Source organism: Euprymna scolopes, chromosome 15 (genome assembly GCF_053919585.1).
Source record: "Euprymna scolopes isolate OS-2025 chromosome 15, ASM5391958v1, whole genome shotgun sequence".
NCBI lineage: Eukaryota > Metazoa > Mollusca > Cephalopoda > Sepiida > Sepiolidae > Euprymna > Euprymna scolopes.
In genome coordinates, this window is record NC_136496.1 from 66,517,118 (window position 1) to 66,533,449 (window position 16,332).

General features: G+C 32.9%; 1 protein-coding gene across 11 annotated transcripts in view; it reads left to right on the forward strand.

Annotated features, from left to right (window-relative positions):
- LOC145293856 (glycerol kinase 5-like) overlaps positions 1–16,332 on the forward strand; it is a 420,415-nt gene that overhangs the window by 315,363 nt on the left and 88,720 nt on the right. For all 11 annotated transcript variants that reach the window (XM_080140555.1, XM_080140557.1, XM_080140563.1 and 8 more), the window contains one exon: positions 5,657–5,732. In XM_080140555.1, coding sequence (XP_079996681.1) covers positions 5,657–5,732 — 76 coding nt within the window. The remainder of the gene's footprint in view (positions 1–5,656; positions 5,733–16,332) is intronic.

The window sequence follows — 16,332 nt, forward strand, 5'->3', positions numbered from 1 at the left end:
AGAAGGTTTTTTTTGTAGTTGTTAAAGGAAAGTAGCTTAGTCTTATTAGCATCAAATGTTACTATTCATCTATTCTCCTACTGACTGAAGGTTGGTTTCTAGGGTTTCTGTTATTGTCTTGGATATGTGTACATTCGTTCCCCCCCCCCTTGTGTCTATTATAGAGCATGGTTTTATCAACAGATATACCCATCTTGAACACAATTTTGTCAGGGAGATAATTTATGAATATCAGGAATAATAAAGGTCTAAGAATTGACCCCTGAAACACACCTGCTTTAATATGTTGTTTAGATTTATGGGCATCAAGGACAACCTGGATTTTTTTTTTGTCCAAGAAGGATCTGATTATGTTAAGTAGTCGTCCAGAAATAGGATATTTAATTTTCATGAGAAACCCTACATGCCAGATCTTGTCAAAGACTTTATATTAAGGGCTACAGCCCTAACTTTTCCTACTTTATTCAGTGCATGATATATGCATTCAGAGCTGATGGTAAAAATATCCGCAGTAGAATGAGTTTGTCTAAATTCATATTGTTGGTTAGAAAGAAGCTTAGTATTTACAGGATGGTGGACTATTGTTTGATTAATTAACAACTAAAATATTTTAGCAAAGAGGGTGGGGGGTAGATTGATGGGGTGATAACTGAGAGAGTCATTTCTTTGGCCATTTAGTCTTTAGTTGACATAATTACTCTTAGCTGAATTTAGAATCTCACAGTAGAATGTATGTGACACAAAATTAAAATTAAGCTTAATATTGGGTTTGTGTAGTCATGTTTCAGGTTTCCAACAGCACTGCCTACATCACCTGGTTACCTAAAGCTGGATTCTGAATGGCTACTGCCACTACTATGTAGATCATACACTAGCGCCACCATTTTTTTTTTTTTTTTTTCGTTTTTCAAATGTTTTTATCTACATGATTTGAATAGTTATTTTCATCTTGTTTATGCTTACAGCTTTTCCTCCATAGTATTCTCCAGTCTTCATTTTTCTTGAGAGAGAGAGAGAGAGAGAGAGAGAGAGAGAGAGATACACTAATAAGTCACCAGCTAAAAGCCCTTCAAGAATCAGTGTTAATGTGATGGGTAGATTGTCAGTTGAATGATGAAGAATATTATGAGATGACTCTAAAAATGATGAATGGATCAAGCAAAATTTGATGATTTATGGGGACAGGTTATGGGAAGTATTTTTCCCTAAAGAGAATTGCTGCAAAAGATTTTTAAGAGGGGACGAACTTCAATAATATTATTATTTCAATTGCTACTTAAGGTGTGCAGGGTAAGTGAATAGTTTTGAACCCAACACGTTCAATTTTTTTATTCATGAGGATTTGCTAAATTATCCAAAGCCAATGTAAATGACTTTCTATTTGACAGTTTGAATGCTTCCAAATTTCTTTCAAATTTCGAGAGGTCACAAAGTTATTCTTTTTATTATTATTATTATTATTATTATTATTATTATTATTATTATTATTATTATTATTATTATTATTATTATAATAATAATAATAATTATAATAATAATAATAATAAATTAAGCTCATTGACTTCTTTGCCTGGGCAATGATGTGAGTGTGTGGAGGGAGGGTTAAAGTTTTGTTTTATTCAGAACTGAATCATAACTTGATGAGAATCAAATTAGTCCACAGAAGAAAATGACTGGAAAGGAACTTTTGACCATAAATTCTAAGCATTTAGCCACTAAATAAAACATTATTCTTATTATTACTGTTAGTGAGGAGCAGTGAGCACCACTTTATAAATAGATAAAGTATATAAAACTCCACATCAGATACTATCAAAAAGATTCTTTCTATATATTAGACAAATAAAGAGTCATTTTTACTAATACTAAAGTCATAAGATATCTGCCTCCCATTGCCTTTGATACCAACAAGTGGTGGTTGAAAGGGTGTACATGCTGAGATGTAATGGAACCCACTGAGACCCACTCCCCCCCCCTTAATATCTCCACTCAAATTCCCCTTCTCACTTATCAATGAAAACTAAATAGAAAAAAAGTTCACCCCCACCTCAATCATTCCTTTGTCCATCTATACTGACAGTGAGGGGTTTGATCTTATCAAAAACACTTAGCTCTTTCTGCCTTTAGTGGTCAAAAATGTTTTTTTTTCTTTCATGCTGGTCATGAGGGTGCAATTCTCTGACTTTCTAAATTTGTGGTTTTTCTCTCAACAGCAAGTCCAAATCTCAAAAAGTAATAATTAGCAGAAGTTCTGAGACTACACTTCACCTTTTCTGCCCTTGATCAGTAGAGGAGAAATCTTTCATGACCGAGACAATTTTGATTTTTATTCCTATCCATAATGCCCCTTTTGGGGGAGCTGGATTTTCTCCGCATTAAAAACCGACCTTGCGTCTAACTCTGCCCTCGTGGAGAGGCAAGTAAATAGGAGCAATCTGCAAAAATCTGTTAATTTCTTCCACATAAAAATTTGAAGAAACATTGTTCATCTCGTTTCATTTCACAATGAAACTGCCGAAAGGTCTTTTTTCGCCTGTCCTAGTTTAATAAGTTTTAGTTAAGATATCTTTGTTAATTATTTTAATTACTTCATTTGTATCTTGTGGATTGCTTGCATTTTACTATCAATTGATGTCCATCTCAGAAAAGCTGTCAACATTTACATAAAATAAAGCATCCAACTTTATTTTCCAATCTGAAATATGGATTTATATAAAAAAAAAGTAAGAAATTAATAGGTTAATGTAGTTTGCTGGAAGCATTGTTTAGTGTGTATATAAAGGAAATTTTAATCTATAGAAGGCAATATGCGATACAGAGGTGTAACGGACAGATAAAAACTGAAGCTAATCTATATATCTATAAAAGTGAGAAAGTGTGTGAGGACACTTCTCAGTCTATATACTCAACAAATATTTGATCTACAGACTTGAAATTTGGTATATAGGATATTCAGACATATGAAAAACTATTTAATCAGTTTTCATCCAAAAAAAAGGACGGCTAAGGGATCAAAATTAAAAAATTTGGTACTTTAGTCATCAGATTTTTATGTTTGTCAACTGTTTCATGACTGCGAATGTGCAAATCTTTGACATGACAACTTCTTTATGTTAAGAATAAGTAGGTTTGAAAACACTTTTTAAAGATCGCCTAATGGTTAGAGTATTTAGCTCATTGTTTTTAGGTTTTGCTTTCGATTTCAGCTCGAGTATTTTTGTTTTTTTTACTTATGAGAAGTGAACTGTTTAGAAAAAACAATACTTGCATTCACAGGTCTCAGTGTTTTCTGTTTTGTTTTTTGTTTTTTTTTTTACTTCATGTTTTTTAAGGAATTTAACATTACATTTAAGGCCGGACAACGCCAAGCACATTTTCTAGTTAAGAAATAGTGGAATAAGCTATGCAGATTAACCTTTATTAATACAATATATATATATATATATATATATATATATTCCATGTAGCGTGTTCTTATTGCACTAGTATGACCATGTGGAGTCAGGAAATAACCCTTCATCAAATATATATTCAACTTCTAAACATAATATACACGCTTGAAAGTTGAAGCTTATTCTACCCTCATATCGTAAATTGCTCCTTATACCTCTGCATTGTATTGCTTTCTATGAATCTAAATTTCCTTTATAGCAGGAAATTTGTTTGTAGATGAGGATTGATAATTTATATCCTGACTACTATACACGTTTTAGTTATTTTCACAAGGTTTCGGTCGATGTAACTTTCAAACTTCTCCAGGTGTATCTTTTCAAACGTCAGAATCTTTAGGTTGAACTGTAGAACTGAACCCTTTATTCAATCCACAGAAGTAGATTGTTCTTGTTCTCTTCCATCGATCATAAGCAAATAACAGTGTTAATTATTCTGTTATCATTAGTTATTATCACCTGTAATATGTAGTGCGTGATATTCTTCTAGAGATTGAACGTTTGATCTTTAGTATAGGTGATGATAACTAATAACAATTTTTTTCCTTAGCCTTTCTCTGTTAACTGACCCTATTATCTTAACTATTTTGCATCTACTAAACCAAGAACTCTTATCCATTATTTCAATGTGACCAAACTAACAAAGTGTCCAGTTCTGTACACATATCTTTATATTGTTTAGATTTAATCTTCCTCTGACGTCATCAAATCTAATCATGTATTCAGGACTCACATTATATATCCATTGTCTCATCCTCATATTATTTTTCTCCATGCAACTTATATCCCCAACCTTCAATGACCAAGTTTCACTTCCATACATCATCACACTATATACACAAAATTGAAAAATTGAGAATGAGGGAATTAGAATTGAAAAGAAAAATGAGGGTATGCTGAGTCGGTATTTTTTGAGTAAGTCGTTTTTTTTTGTTTTTTTTTGTTTTTTTGTATTTGTTTCGTTTTTCAGCTTCTGTTTTTATTCATATTTATTTATATCATTTTTTATATTTATTCAAATAGAGGAAAGTAGAAATTTTTTTTAATCCAGTTTAAGCTGAGTCAGCAATTTTTGAGTCAGAGTTTGTTTGTTTTTTTAACTGACTCTGCAGTTGTATTTTTTTCCAGCCTCTGTTTTTATTGTTTATGTATTTTCATATATTTGTTTAAATACAGAAAATTAGAATTTAAAAAATCAGAGCTCAAGTTGAGCCAGCAATTTCAAAATGTTTTCTTTCTTTTTTTTTTTTAAATCAACTCTATGGTTGTATTTTTACTTTTAGTCTGTTTTTATTGATTTTGTATATATACTAGCAGTCCGCCCAGCATTACCCAGTCGTAAAATACACTTAAATATGATGTTTTGATTCATGCAGTATTCATATTTATTATTATATTATATTGGACGTAATATATAGTAAGGATTTAAAAAGTTAAAAAAAAAAAAAAAAAAAAAAATGACTCATGCACCACCACTGAGAATCAAAACCAAAAATTTTAGCCTACGATTTACTTTTTCATTTGATGCTAATGCCTGAGTTATGACGACATGTTTGCTGCAAGACTAAAAGTTAAAACCTGAACCAATAGCTATTACGTTACGCATGCATATTCGTAATATGCATGCGTAATTCAACCTCCACCTGGCAAATTCCATTTTTTTTTTTTTTTAATTTTCACACTTTTGCACAGATTTTCCCTGGCTAAAACCCAAATTTAAAGTTTTGCATCAGTTCAAATGCCTTATATATTAGGTTTCATGTCTGCAGATCAAAAATTGACAGAGGAGTTTGGTATACAAACATTTTTAAACAAATATATATACGCATACACATAAATATATATAGAAAGAGGTTTGTATTTACTATAAGCTTTTTATGCAAATATTATGCAAATATAAATCATGTAGAATATCTGCATGAATATAAATACATGTAATAGTTTACTAAAGATGATCATCCCATAAGAAAACAGAAAAAAACTAATAGGGAATTAATTAAAATTAATGTTTAAAAGAATATTCTTCTTCAAATCAGCTAGATCTTTTGCAGATGAATGCAATTCCACGACCCATATATAACAAAGTTGTAGTTTCTTTTTAAATAGAAAAAGGGTTTTTAATATGAATATCAATACACAAAAAAAAATTATAGGAGTATTTATATATATATATATATATATATTTTTTTTTTTTTTTTTTTTTTCAGCTGCTGGCCTCACGGCTGACCAAATCACATGCATGGGTATTGCTACTCAGCGGAACACTTTCATCACATGGGACAGGTGAGTAATGTTTACACGTTTTGTTGTGATCAAATGGCTTTTTAAAGAAATTGATTAATTGAATGGATCATTTATACATGGGCATTTTGGTAAAAAATAATATATTGGGGATTTAAGATAGAAACTGACAAACGACTACGCAAAAAAAAAAATATGTATATATTTATAAATAGACAATAAATAAATGTTACCGTAGTCAATAAAAGCTACTTTTATACCTACCTGGTTCATGTTTTTTGTGTTTTTAAGTAGATTTTAATGTTTTTTATTTGATCTCAAATTAGATTTGAAAAAAAAAAAAAAAAAATGGCGCCATCTTCTTGTTCTGAAAGAAGCCTCGTTTTGAAATTTGAATTTTTATCTGTGCACGTCTCAGAAACTTGTGCGTTTATCTTGTGGGAGGGGGTGTATATTGGCAACTGCGCAGTTTAACTTTCTAAACAAATTCTGTGTACTTTTTCCTCTTTATTTTAGGGAGGGAATTTAATTTTGCCACATGTGCAGTTTAAAATTCTAAACAAATTCTGTGTTTATAATTTTGATTTTTTAATTTGGTGGGTGGGGAAGGGGCTAGTTGTAGCCATTTGTTAGCGTCCGTAATATCTCTACTTAATCTGTAATATATCTACTCTGCATCATCCGCAAGTCTTTTTACTTCTACAGGGTGGAATGATAAAGTTGTTGCCCTAAAGAAAACAACACTACAGCCTTATTTTAAAACTTTTATTGAAAAAGTCAATTCAGATTACTTGATTATGTGGTAGAGCTGACATCTATTCAATGTAGCTGCCTTCAGCCTCAATCACTGTCTCAACATGGATCCGGAACTGGGGAGAATGCCTTTTCCACAGGTGCCGATGGGAGCTCAGTGAATACTCGGCAGATGGCAGCAATCTGGCTGGCTTCGGTGTTGTGAGAAGTCATTGGTGATGTTCTTGACATATGACCAAGTGAAGTATTCCAACGAGTTCAGGTCGGGGGAGGAGGGGGCCAGTGAGAGAAGGTACAAAGTTGTAGCACTCCTTCTGAAGCTAAGCCTGGATCTCTTTGACCCATTTCTCAACCGGGTTGTGACTTGAAATGAAAAGTGGGTTCTTTACGACAACCGATGACACTCAGCTCAGTGGTTAGATGCCAACAAAGCTCCACAATACTTCTCGAAGCCAGACTTGCATCAAAAGAAGGTCATGTTATCTGTTTGGTGGTCTGCGACCGTTCTCATTCATTAGTTTTTTGAATGCTGGAGAAACCATTATGGCAGAGAAGTTTGTCAACAAATGGATGTAATGCATCAGAAACTTTGACAAGAACACCCAGCATTAGTCAACAGAAAAGGCCCGACTCTCCTCCATGACAATGCATGTTGCTAAACTGACCCTGAAGAAGTTGAACAAATTGAGCTATGAAACTCTGCCTCATCTGCCATACTCTCCAAACTTCTCACCTACCGACTACCACTTTTTTGATCATCTCGACAACTTTCTGTGTGAAAAATGCTTCAAAAATCTAAGCGATATTGAAAACGCCTTCAATGACTTCATTGCTACTAAAACACAGGATTTTTTCATTACTAGCATAAATACACTTGTTTTGCGTTGGCAAAAATGTGTTGATTCTGATGGTGCTTATTTCGATTAATAAATTTTTATTTGAGCCGAGATATGTTCATCTGAATTTAAAAGTTAAAAACCGCAATAACTTTCTTGCGAATCTGATATAAACGTCATTTATTCAAATATAATAATGCTTCAACAAGAGACATACCTAATTAATTGTATATGCTAAGAAATATATTTATATGCAACAGTTGTTTTTCGTGATCATTTTGATGCGATGTTTTTTTTGCTTTTGTTTTTTAATTAGATTGTTTAAGCTTAATTGAATTACTCAGAATATCGTTTGGTGATTATTTTTGTTTGTCACAATTGTACTCTACCTGATGAGTTCCAACGTCTGTTGCCAGAGCTGTAGAAAGAAAAATCACTGTAGTTTATTGCTGAATGCAGATGTAGAAATCTAGAAGTTTCTGTCAGGGTGTTCTTACCCTTAGCGTTCAACTATCTTTAATTAAATTTCCAAATGTTTCTTATTTTGGAAAAGTCATGGGTACAATACAAAAAAAAAGCAATGGAAAAAAACCGTTAAAAGTAAACATGTTTTGTTTGCCGAGAAAAAAAAAATCCTGTGTCTCTAACGTAACATTTTTTGCTGTTTATTAATGTTTTTGTTTTGGATCTGGAAAATGCTTTTGGCAGTGTATAACATTCAACATTTAAAAAAATAATATTCCATTATTTGGAGGAAGGAGAGCTTTTCCTTTTTGTTATGACTCCAATAATGGGATACAACTTGTGCTATAATTTCTAGATGAAAGGGGCCCTGTCCAGAGTGGATGGTACTGAAACAAAATTATTGAAGACGAGAAAAATAAGTTAAAATTCTGATGAAAAATTTTTTATTCAATTTCTTTAGGAGAAAATATAAAATATATAATAGCGTAAATGTGAACAGTGGGTTTACAGCAACAAAAGGAATGAAATTTTTACTTGTCAGTTTTGTACCTTTAAAATGCTAGATAAATGCAAATAGCATGTGTCCACAATCTCTTAGTTATATAGTTAAAACATGAAAAGTTTTTTTGGCATTAGTGAAATGAAAATATTCAAGTGTTTTACATGTACATGAAAAAATGTATGTATGTATGTATGTATGTATGTGTGTTTGTGTGTGTGTGTGTGTATATATATATAACTACATTTACTCACAGAAAATTAATATACAAAAGTATAAATTTATGCGTAAACTTTAAGTATTTACTTCAAAAGTGCTCAATACGTAGGTAGAGCTAGTTAGTAATTTATAAAATATATATGGCGATTAAGCTACACTGAATATTCTGTGTTTCATCCACTCTAGGATTCTTCAGGCTTATGCGCATAAGCCTGAAGAATCCTAGAGTGGATGAAATGCGGAATATTCAGTGTAGCTTAATCGCCATATATATATATATATATATATATATAATCCCTTTATTTATATAAACATTGTTGGCTACAGACGTATGTGCATACATGTTTTAACTGCGCTTTCATTCAAAATCTAGCTTCATAGGACCATTTTACAATTTGATCTAAAATGAATAATACAGCTCTATCTGTTATTGAGCACTGTTTTATAAGCATTGCAGTTTCATTGGATTAGCATATAAGAAACAACAATACAAGTACTATATATATATATATATATAAAATTATTATTGTAATTATGTCAGCACTTTAAAGTTGAAATAGAAAGTCGGTCACCTAAACTCACAGCACAGATCATGATGTATTTAATTGGAATTCATTGAGATGAGTATCTATTTATTAATACGATAGCGTGTGTGTTCTTTTGTGTGTCACGCTTTCCGGTAAATTTCATTGGTTGATATTTAAGAACACACACGCTATCGTATTAATATATAGATTATACTAAGTGTGAGTTAATGGATTTGGTGAGTGTTTAATGAGATCCCAGGCATAATCTCCTTCTTTTCAAGTAGGGGGGGATGATAATCTGACGTGTTAAATGCCGGTGATGACGTCATTATCTTCTGCTAAAATAGATGCATATAATATATCTATGATGTACTACATTGACATAAGATGTCATATTTCAAAAATCACATGGATGTACTACTGATTCCAAAAATCAGGTAGATGGATCAGTGCACACTAGGGGCTTATTTGTAACATTCCAAAAGTAACGTAAATATATCAAGTAATCCTAAGTTCATGTTTTCGTCCTTAATGTCCTCATGGCACTAATTGTAAAAAAACTCTTCTTAAGGAGGGGGGGGTTAAAGTCACTTGAATGCTGAGACTGATATTACACTCAGAAATTCATGTTGAAGTAATGGTTACCTAATCCCTAACCGTGTTAATGTTTTTATGTATTAATTTCGAAAAGCTACTGAAACAGTTTATGATTTAAACATTACTTTAGTTCAAGTATATTTTTAACAGTGGGATGGGGATTATGAAGTCAGTCCTGGAATTGGCTGCAACCATTTACGTTTTAGACATTACTTTATTCAATGTATATTTTTGACAGTGGGGTGTAGGTTATGTATTCAGTCCAGGAAATGGCTGAAACAGTTTACGATTTAAACATTACTTTATTTCATGTATATTTTTAACAGTGCGGTGGGGATAAGAAGTCAGTCCCAGGATAGGATGAGATAAGTGCAAATATATACTAGTAAAATATCCAGCATCGCCCGGAATCGAATGAGATAGGTGGAATATATATACTAGCATATTACGTGCCGTCACCCGGGATTGGATAAGATAGGTGGAACATATATACTATGAGAATACTCCGAATTGATTGATGTTTTTGTCCTAAAATAATCAGTCCAGGCAATATATGAAAGTTATTGTTTTAGTAAGGAGGCGATAATGTGGGTTAAAATTATGAAAAATGATTGTCGAAATTAGTAATATATCCAAGAATTATGAAAAGTGATGAAATGCGAGTTAATTGGTGTGTTTGTAATAAAATAATCAGCCCAGACAATATATCAAAGTTATTACTTTAGTTAGGGGAGGAGGCAATACGTGGGTGAAAATTATGAAAAATGATTGTCGAAATTAGTAACATATACAAGAATTATGAAAAATTATGAAATGTGTGCTAATTGATTGGTGTGTTTGTAATGAAATAATCAGCCCAGACAATGTATCAAAGTTATTATTTTAGTAAGGAGGGGACGATAATGTGGATTAAAATTATGAAAAATGATTGTCGAAATTAGTAACATATCCAAGAATGAGTAAAAATGATGAAATGTGACTTACTTGATTGTTGTTTTTGCAATGAAATAATCAACCCAGACAATATATCAAAGTAAATATTTTAGTGGTGGGGGTGGGGTGGGGGTCGATACAGTCCCCCCCCCCCAAAAAAAACTCGAATAATATGAGGGTGTCTTCTTCATTCACGCTGAACGGCCACAGAATGCCCAGCAGCAATATATTACATATGAAAGATGCTTCTGTGGAATTTCCACAGGTCCTGCTAGTTATTTATTAATTTATTTATTGCGAACTATTACCCTCATCTTTCTTAATTGTTGTTTCGTGGTAAGACGACGACAACTATGGTTGCCAGTGATTGCTGAGGATGCAGTTAGGAGATTCGAAGTTCCTATCCCGTCGCGGTTACCACCTGACGAAGGCCAGAGGAATAGTTGGCCGTAACGTTGTGAAACAACAACTAATAAAGATGAGGATAATAGTCCGCGATAAATAAATTAATAAATCATGATGTTATAATCAATAGATCACTATAGCTGGATGTTACGAAATTTAAAAAATAAATGTTAAAATTTCAACAATATTTCTCGCCGTTGAGATTGGTCTTGAGGTTAGTTCCTTGCTAATGGAGTCAGAAATGGCTTTATGGTCGAATCTCCCGACCGGTAGTAATCCTGTCACCCTTATTGTAATAATTATATACTTAGTGGTATAAGTGATAAAAAACAAGATAAAAAGTGCTCAATATGTTAGTAGAGCTGAATGTTTTTTTTTTTTTTTTACAACCTCAAGATATTAACTTTGGTCCATTTACAATTGTTTCCGCTGACAGGTATTCCCTGTCTGTTTCTTCAGATGGTAAAGGTCAAAATGAGAAGGGAAGAAGACATACTTTTTTGCGGACATGTGTGGATATTAAGAAAATAAGAGAAATGCAGAGATAGAAAAATATAATTATGAACAAATTAATTATATAAAGAAAGAAGAAATAAGAAGGAAAGAAAAAGAGAAGGAAAGAATATATATACATGTATAGTGTATGTTTCTCTTTTGTTTTCTGTTCATAGAAGTTAGTAATGTGATTTACTGTGTTTACGTCATATTGCTCAATAAGTAGAGCTATATTTAGTATAGATTTTGTTTATACAAACATTTTGGCTACATATTTGCAGACATGTTTCAGCTAAAGTTTTCTCATAGGCCAAACTCATGAAGATTTGCTTTGGAAAAGGTTTTAGCTTAAACATCTCTATACATATTTAGCCAAAATATTTGTATAAATAAAATTTATACTAATATATATATATATATATATATATATATATTTATTATTGATGGGACAATTCGAAAACTTTTCCAAGTACCGATTCTGATTCCGATTCTTTAAAAATATCTAAATATTTGATTAGAAATTTAATTTTTTTAAAATGTTCAAATGATGATCAACTAACTCTGTGTAATGTTTGTATATATTTTGCAAAGCAGAACAAAATACTTTTCAAGTTTTTTCCCGCTAATCTTATCGTTCAATAATTGAAAATCAAACAAAATGCATTTTCACACGATTATTGGCATCTATTTGATGTATTTCTACCAGCATTTTGTTTAATTTTCAGTTTTAAGCAGTTATCAATGATCCTCACGCAAAACATAAATAACCATTTTTTGTTCTAACTAAACAGAGTAGACACTAGGTTTGTTTGAACTAAAAAAAGAAGCTTAAAAAAAAAAAAAAAAAAAAAAAACCACAACAAACTAATTCAGATGTAGTAAAAAATAATTTATCTTGCATTTGGTAACATATTTGCTGCGCTTTTTTCTTCTTTCTGTTAATCTCTTCTTTTATTCTGTTAGTTACATTAACAAATATCCGAATCTGTTTTCTTTTGGGGGAAAGGATACGTTTTCACACACACACACACACACACCCACACCCACACACACACACACACACACACTTTTAAATGTTTTCTCTTTATATATTTTTCGCTTATATCCTAAGAGAAAAAAAAAATAATTTCCGAAGAAGCTGATTGGTAGACGATGAAATAAAAATAAAAAAACTTTGTTCAAAGCATTTTAAACCTTTTAATAATCAACTGAGATTTACTTTGTTTACCATAATTAACCAATAAAAAATAAATTAGACTTGAAGAGTCAATGCTAAATTTGGGAATGAGATTTATAACCGTGGTTCTGTGGGCCTTAGTTTTATGTTGTAAATGAACAAATTTTAATAAATAAATACATCTGAATTTGTTTCATTTTTTGTCAAGAAAAAAAATTAAAGAATTGTTCTTGGAATCAGAAATTAGGCTCATATTTTTCTGATACTAATTTCTGATTTTTCTGATTAATTATCCTAACACACACATATAAAACTATTCAAGAGGTGTGGAAAGGGTATGAGATATTAATTGACAAAATGCATGAAAAGGTAAGATGTTCAATTATATTCAATTATATATGCGAGTCTCATCATCCTGGAAAATCTCATCAGTATGTCCTGTATTTAAGAATTCAGGTGATCGCTCATCTCCCTCTCAGTATAGGCCAATGTCTCCTGTACGTCATGAGTAAATTGCTGGAATCTGTGTTAAATAGAGAAGTAATCAACCATCTCAGCAAAAATAACCTTAGTGACATGCAATATGGTTTCCGTTCTGCTAGATCTGCAGCAGATGTGTTTACAGTTATATCCCATAGGATTAGTGAATCTCTTGAAAGAGGCTACCTTTCTAGCGCAATTGCTCTTGACATATCAAACGTCTTTGATAGAGTATGGCATAAAGGTTTACTTCATAAGATCTCCAGTTATGGTATAGCTGGAAATGTCTCAATTATTAAATCATTTCTTTCTGATATGTTCATAAGAGTAGTGGTTGATGGGCAAAAATCAGAAGCTCACAGTATTAATGCTGGAGTCCCTCAGGGATCCATGCTGGGCCCAATTCTCTTCCAGATCTACATTAATGATCTTCCAAATCACATCTTTACATCATTCATAGACATTTATGCTGATGACACTACTATCCATTGTAGCACATTTAAGACCATAAATGACCAACTTCTCTCTGATTCTCTCTCCTCTGATCTGGAGCAAGTGGTACAATAGGGAAAGAGGTGGCATTACTTTTAATGCATCTAAAACCAAGCTTTTATCTTTGCATCATCAACGCTGATCCCCATCTGGCATCAATTGAAATGAATGGCTCTCATCTTGGGGAGGCTTCATGTTTTGACAAGCTTCTGGGCTCGACCTTTACTCCTGATCTTAAATGGAACACATACATTAAATCCGTTGCCAAGGCCACTGGAAAAATGGTGGGGTCCTTCTATCGATCCAGTAGATATCTCACTGCTGATGCAATTCTCTATCTATATAAGAGCCAGGTACGTCCAAAGATGGAGTACTGTTGCCACATTTGGGCAGGAGCTGCTAGAAAGGACTTATCCTGCCTTGATAGAGTTCAAAATAGATTTTTTAGCCTCGTAGGAGATGTCCTTTTCTCTTCCCGGCAACCTCTTTCTCACAGAAGAGATGTTGCGAGTTTGTCTGTTTTATCGTTATTTTCATGGCAAGTGCTTGACTGAGCTCCAATCTATGGTGCCCCCTCGCCAAACTTTCACAAGAAACACCCATCTAGCAGAAAACACTATCAATAATTTCCCCCACTCTTTATCTGTGCCTAAACCTAAACGTAGATTCCATGAACAAAGTTTCTTTCTTAGAACTGCATTCTTATGGAATTTTCTGCCGTTTTCTTGCTTTCCAGCTAACTGCAATATGGTTGTCTTCAAGTCTAACGTAAACAAGTTTTTGATGAGCCATTCCATATAAGTTAACAAATTTACCGAATTTCCATTACTAACGATTACTTTATTGTCCAATTGTCTACTATACACTCTTTAACCCTTATCCTCGAGTGGCCTCTTGGCCTTGATAAGTGGTGATGCCTTTGTAAAAAAAAAAAGAAAAATCTCCTTGACACACTGGTTCTTGTTAGTTCATCAAAATTAAGCAACGTTGAGCCTGGTCACTACTAGGTAGGTGATCATTTGGGAATACATCAACACCTCTCTGCAAGAGCTGCAAAAACCTTACATTGTTATCTCCCGTGACGGAAATATATAAGCAACTGGGGACCACTTGTAAATTTCATACTTCCATGAAACTTTCGCCTTCAGAGGAAGCCAGTTCAACTCCCATAAGGTGAGTGCCGCTTTGAATATATGAGTATATAATATATTACCAAAAGTGTGAAAAGGATACTGGATATCAGTACATTTCAACTTGGGTTAAGTGAAACAGAAATCCCCCCCCCCCCCGTCCAAGCCATGAACCAGATATGGTTTTGTCTACACTCTTGGAAAACCATGTCAAAACTGATTTTTCAGATAATTCTATATTCCTTTTTTGGGATGGAGAGGAAGGTCACATGACCAAAAGTTCAAGAATGTATATTTGTAAAAGAGAGGGCATATAAAATGAAGAAAGGTTTAATGATGGAAGAATTTTGTTTTCACAAAAGAGTTGAGTTCAAGAATGTATATTTGTAAAAGAGAGGGCATATAAAATGAAGAAAGATTTAATGATGGAAGAATTTTGTTTTCACAAAAGAGTTGACTTCTAAATACTGTTGTACTTTGCAACAATTCCTCAGTATAATTTTCAGTAAGCTCAGATTCTTTCAAAAATCCCATCTGGAAACTCTCAATGGTGTCCATGCAATCTATTCTCTATCTCATGAGCACGTAACTGAATACTCACCCTGGGATGGGTGTTCTATTAGTAAGTATAAAATTCACTGAAGAGCTCCCTCACAGTTCGGTTTGTATTAAAACTTGTGAGAAAATCTAACCCAAGACAGATGTTCCTGGCATACTGGAAGCCACAAAGCAGCTACAACTGCTGAATCTGCATGCATTGAAGAACGCAAGAGGAAATATACTATTAGAAAAAAGAAAAACAAAGCCCCTCTGCTACAGAATTATCCCACAGATGTCCCACATGTAGGAGATAAGTCATAGCTCGAATCAGATTGACGAGCCATTTCCGAATGCACAAAACCACTACATGATCATTGTCATCTTCATAAGTGATGAACGAACATCAAAAGATTCACAAATACAGATATTTTAACTGCCATCAACTGGTTCAAAATTAGCCAGGAGCGAACAACTGCCTGCTTTTAGCACAGTTACCATGGCTATTATGTACAATGAGATAGGTAATCCTATATCACTTACGTTGCAAAAGTTGGGATATACTCTGCTCGCTACAATCTATATATATAAAAGCGAAAATGTGTGTTTGTATATCTGCTAAAAACTTTCGACAGACACAAAAAAAATCACAAATTTGGTATCATATTAAAGCTCGACCCTCCGGACGACAAATATTGAATTTTTGGCCCTAAACATCAACTCTGAAGTTGGTCAGCTGAGCGTTTTTCTGGAGGGGGGGGGGGCAAAAAAGTGTATTTATGTAGTAATAAAGTAATAATCTAATGATATTTATACGTATTTGAAAAAACACAGAGTCATGTCATGTGACCTGACGTCAGCAAGCTGTAATGGCGGTCTGTATACAAAACATTACATATAATAAGAGATTCTTATCGGTAAAAATGAGACGACCAATGCCTATGTTTTCACAAAAAAAAAAAAAAAACGGACATTTTCTTTTTGATATTAGTAACACTATGACCTAATTCTATTTAGAGGGAGGAAGCCAAAGGATAGGACAACTGGAATTCTAAGAACAGATACTACACTTTGATCTCAGCCAAAAGACCAAGTAA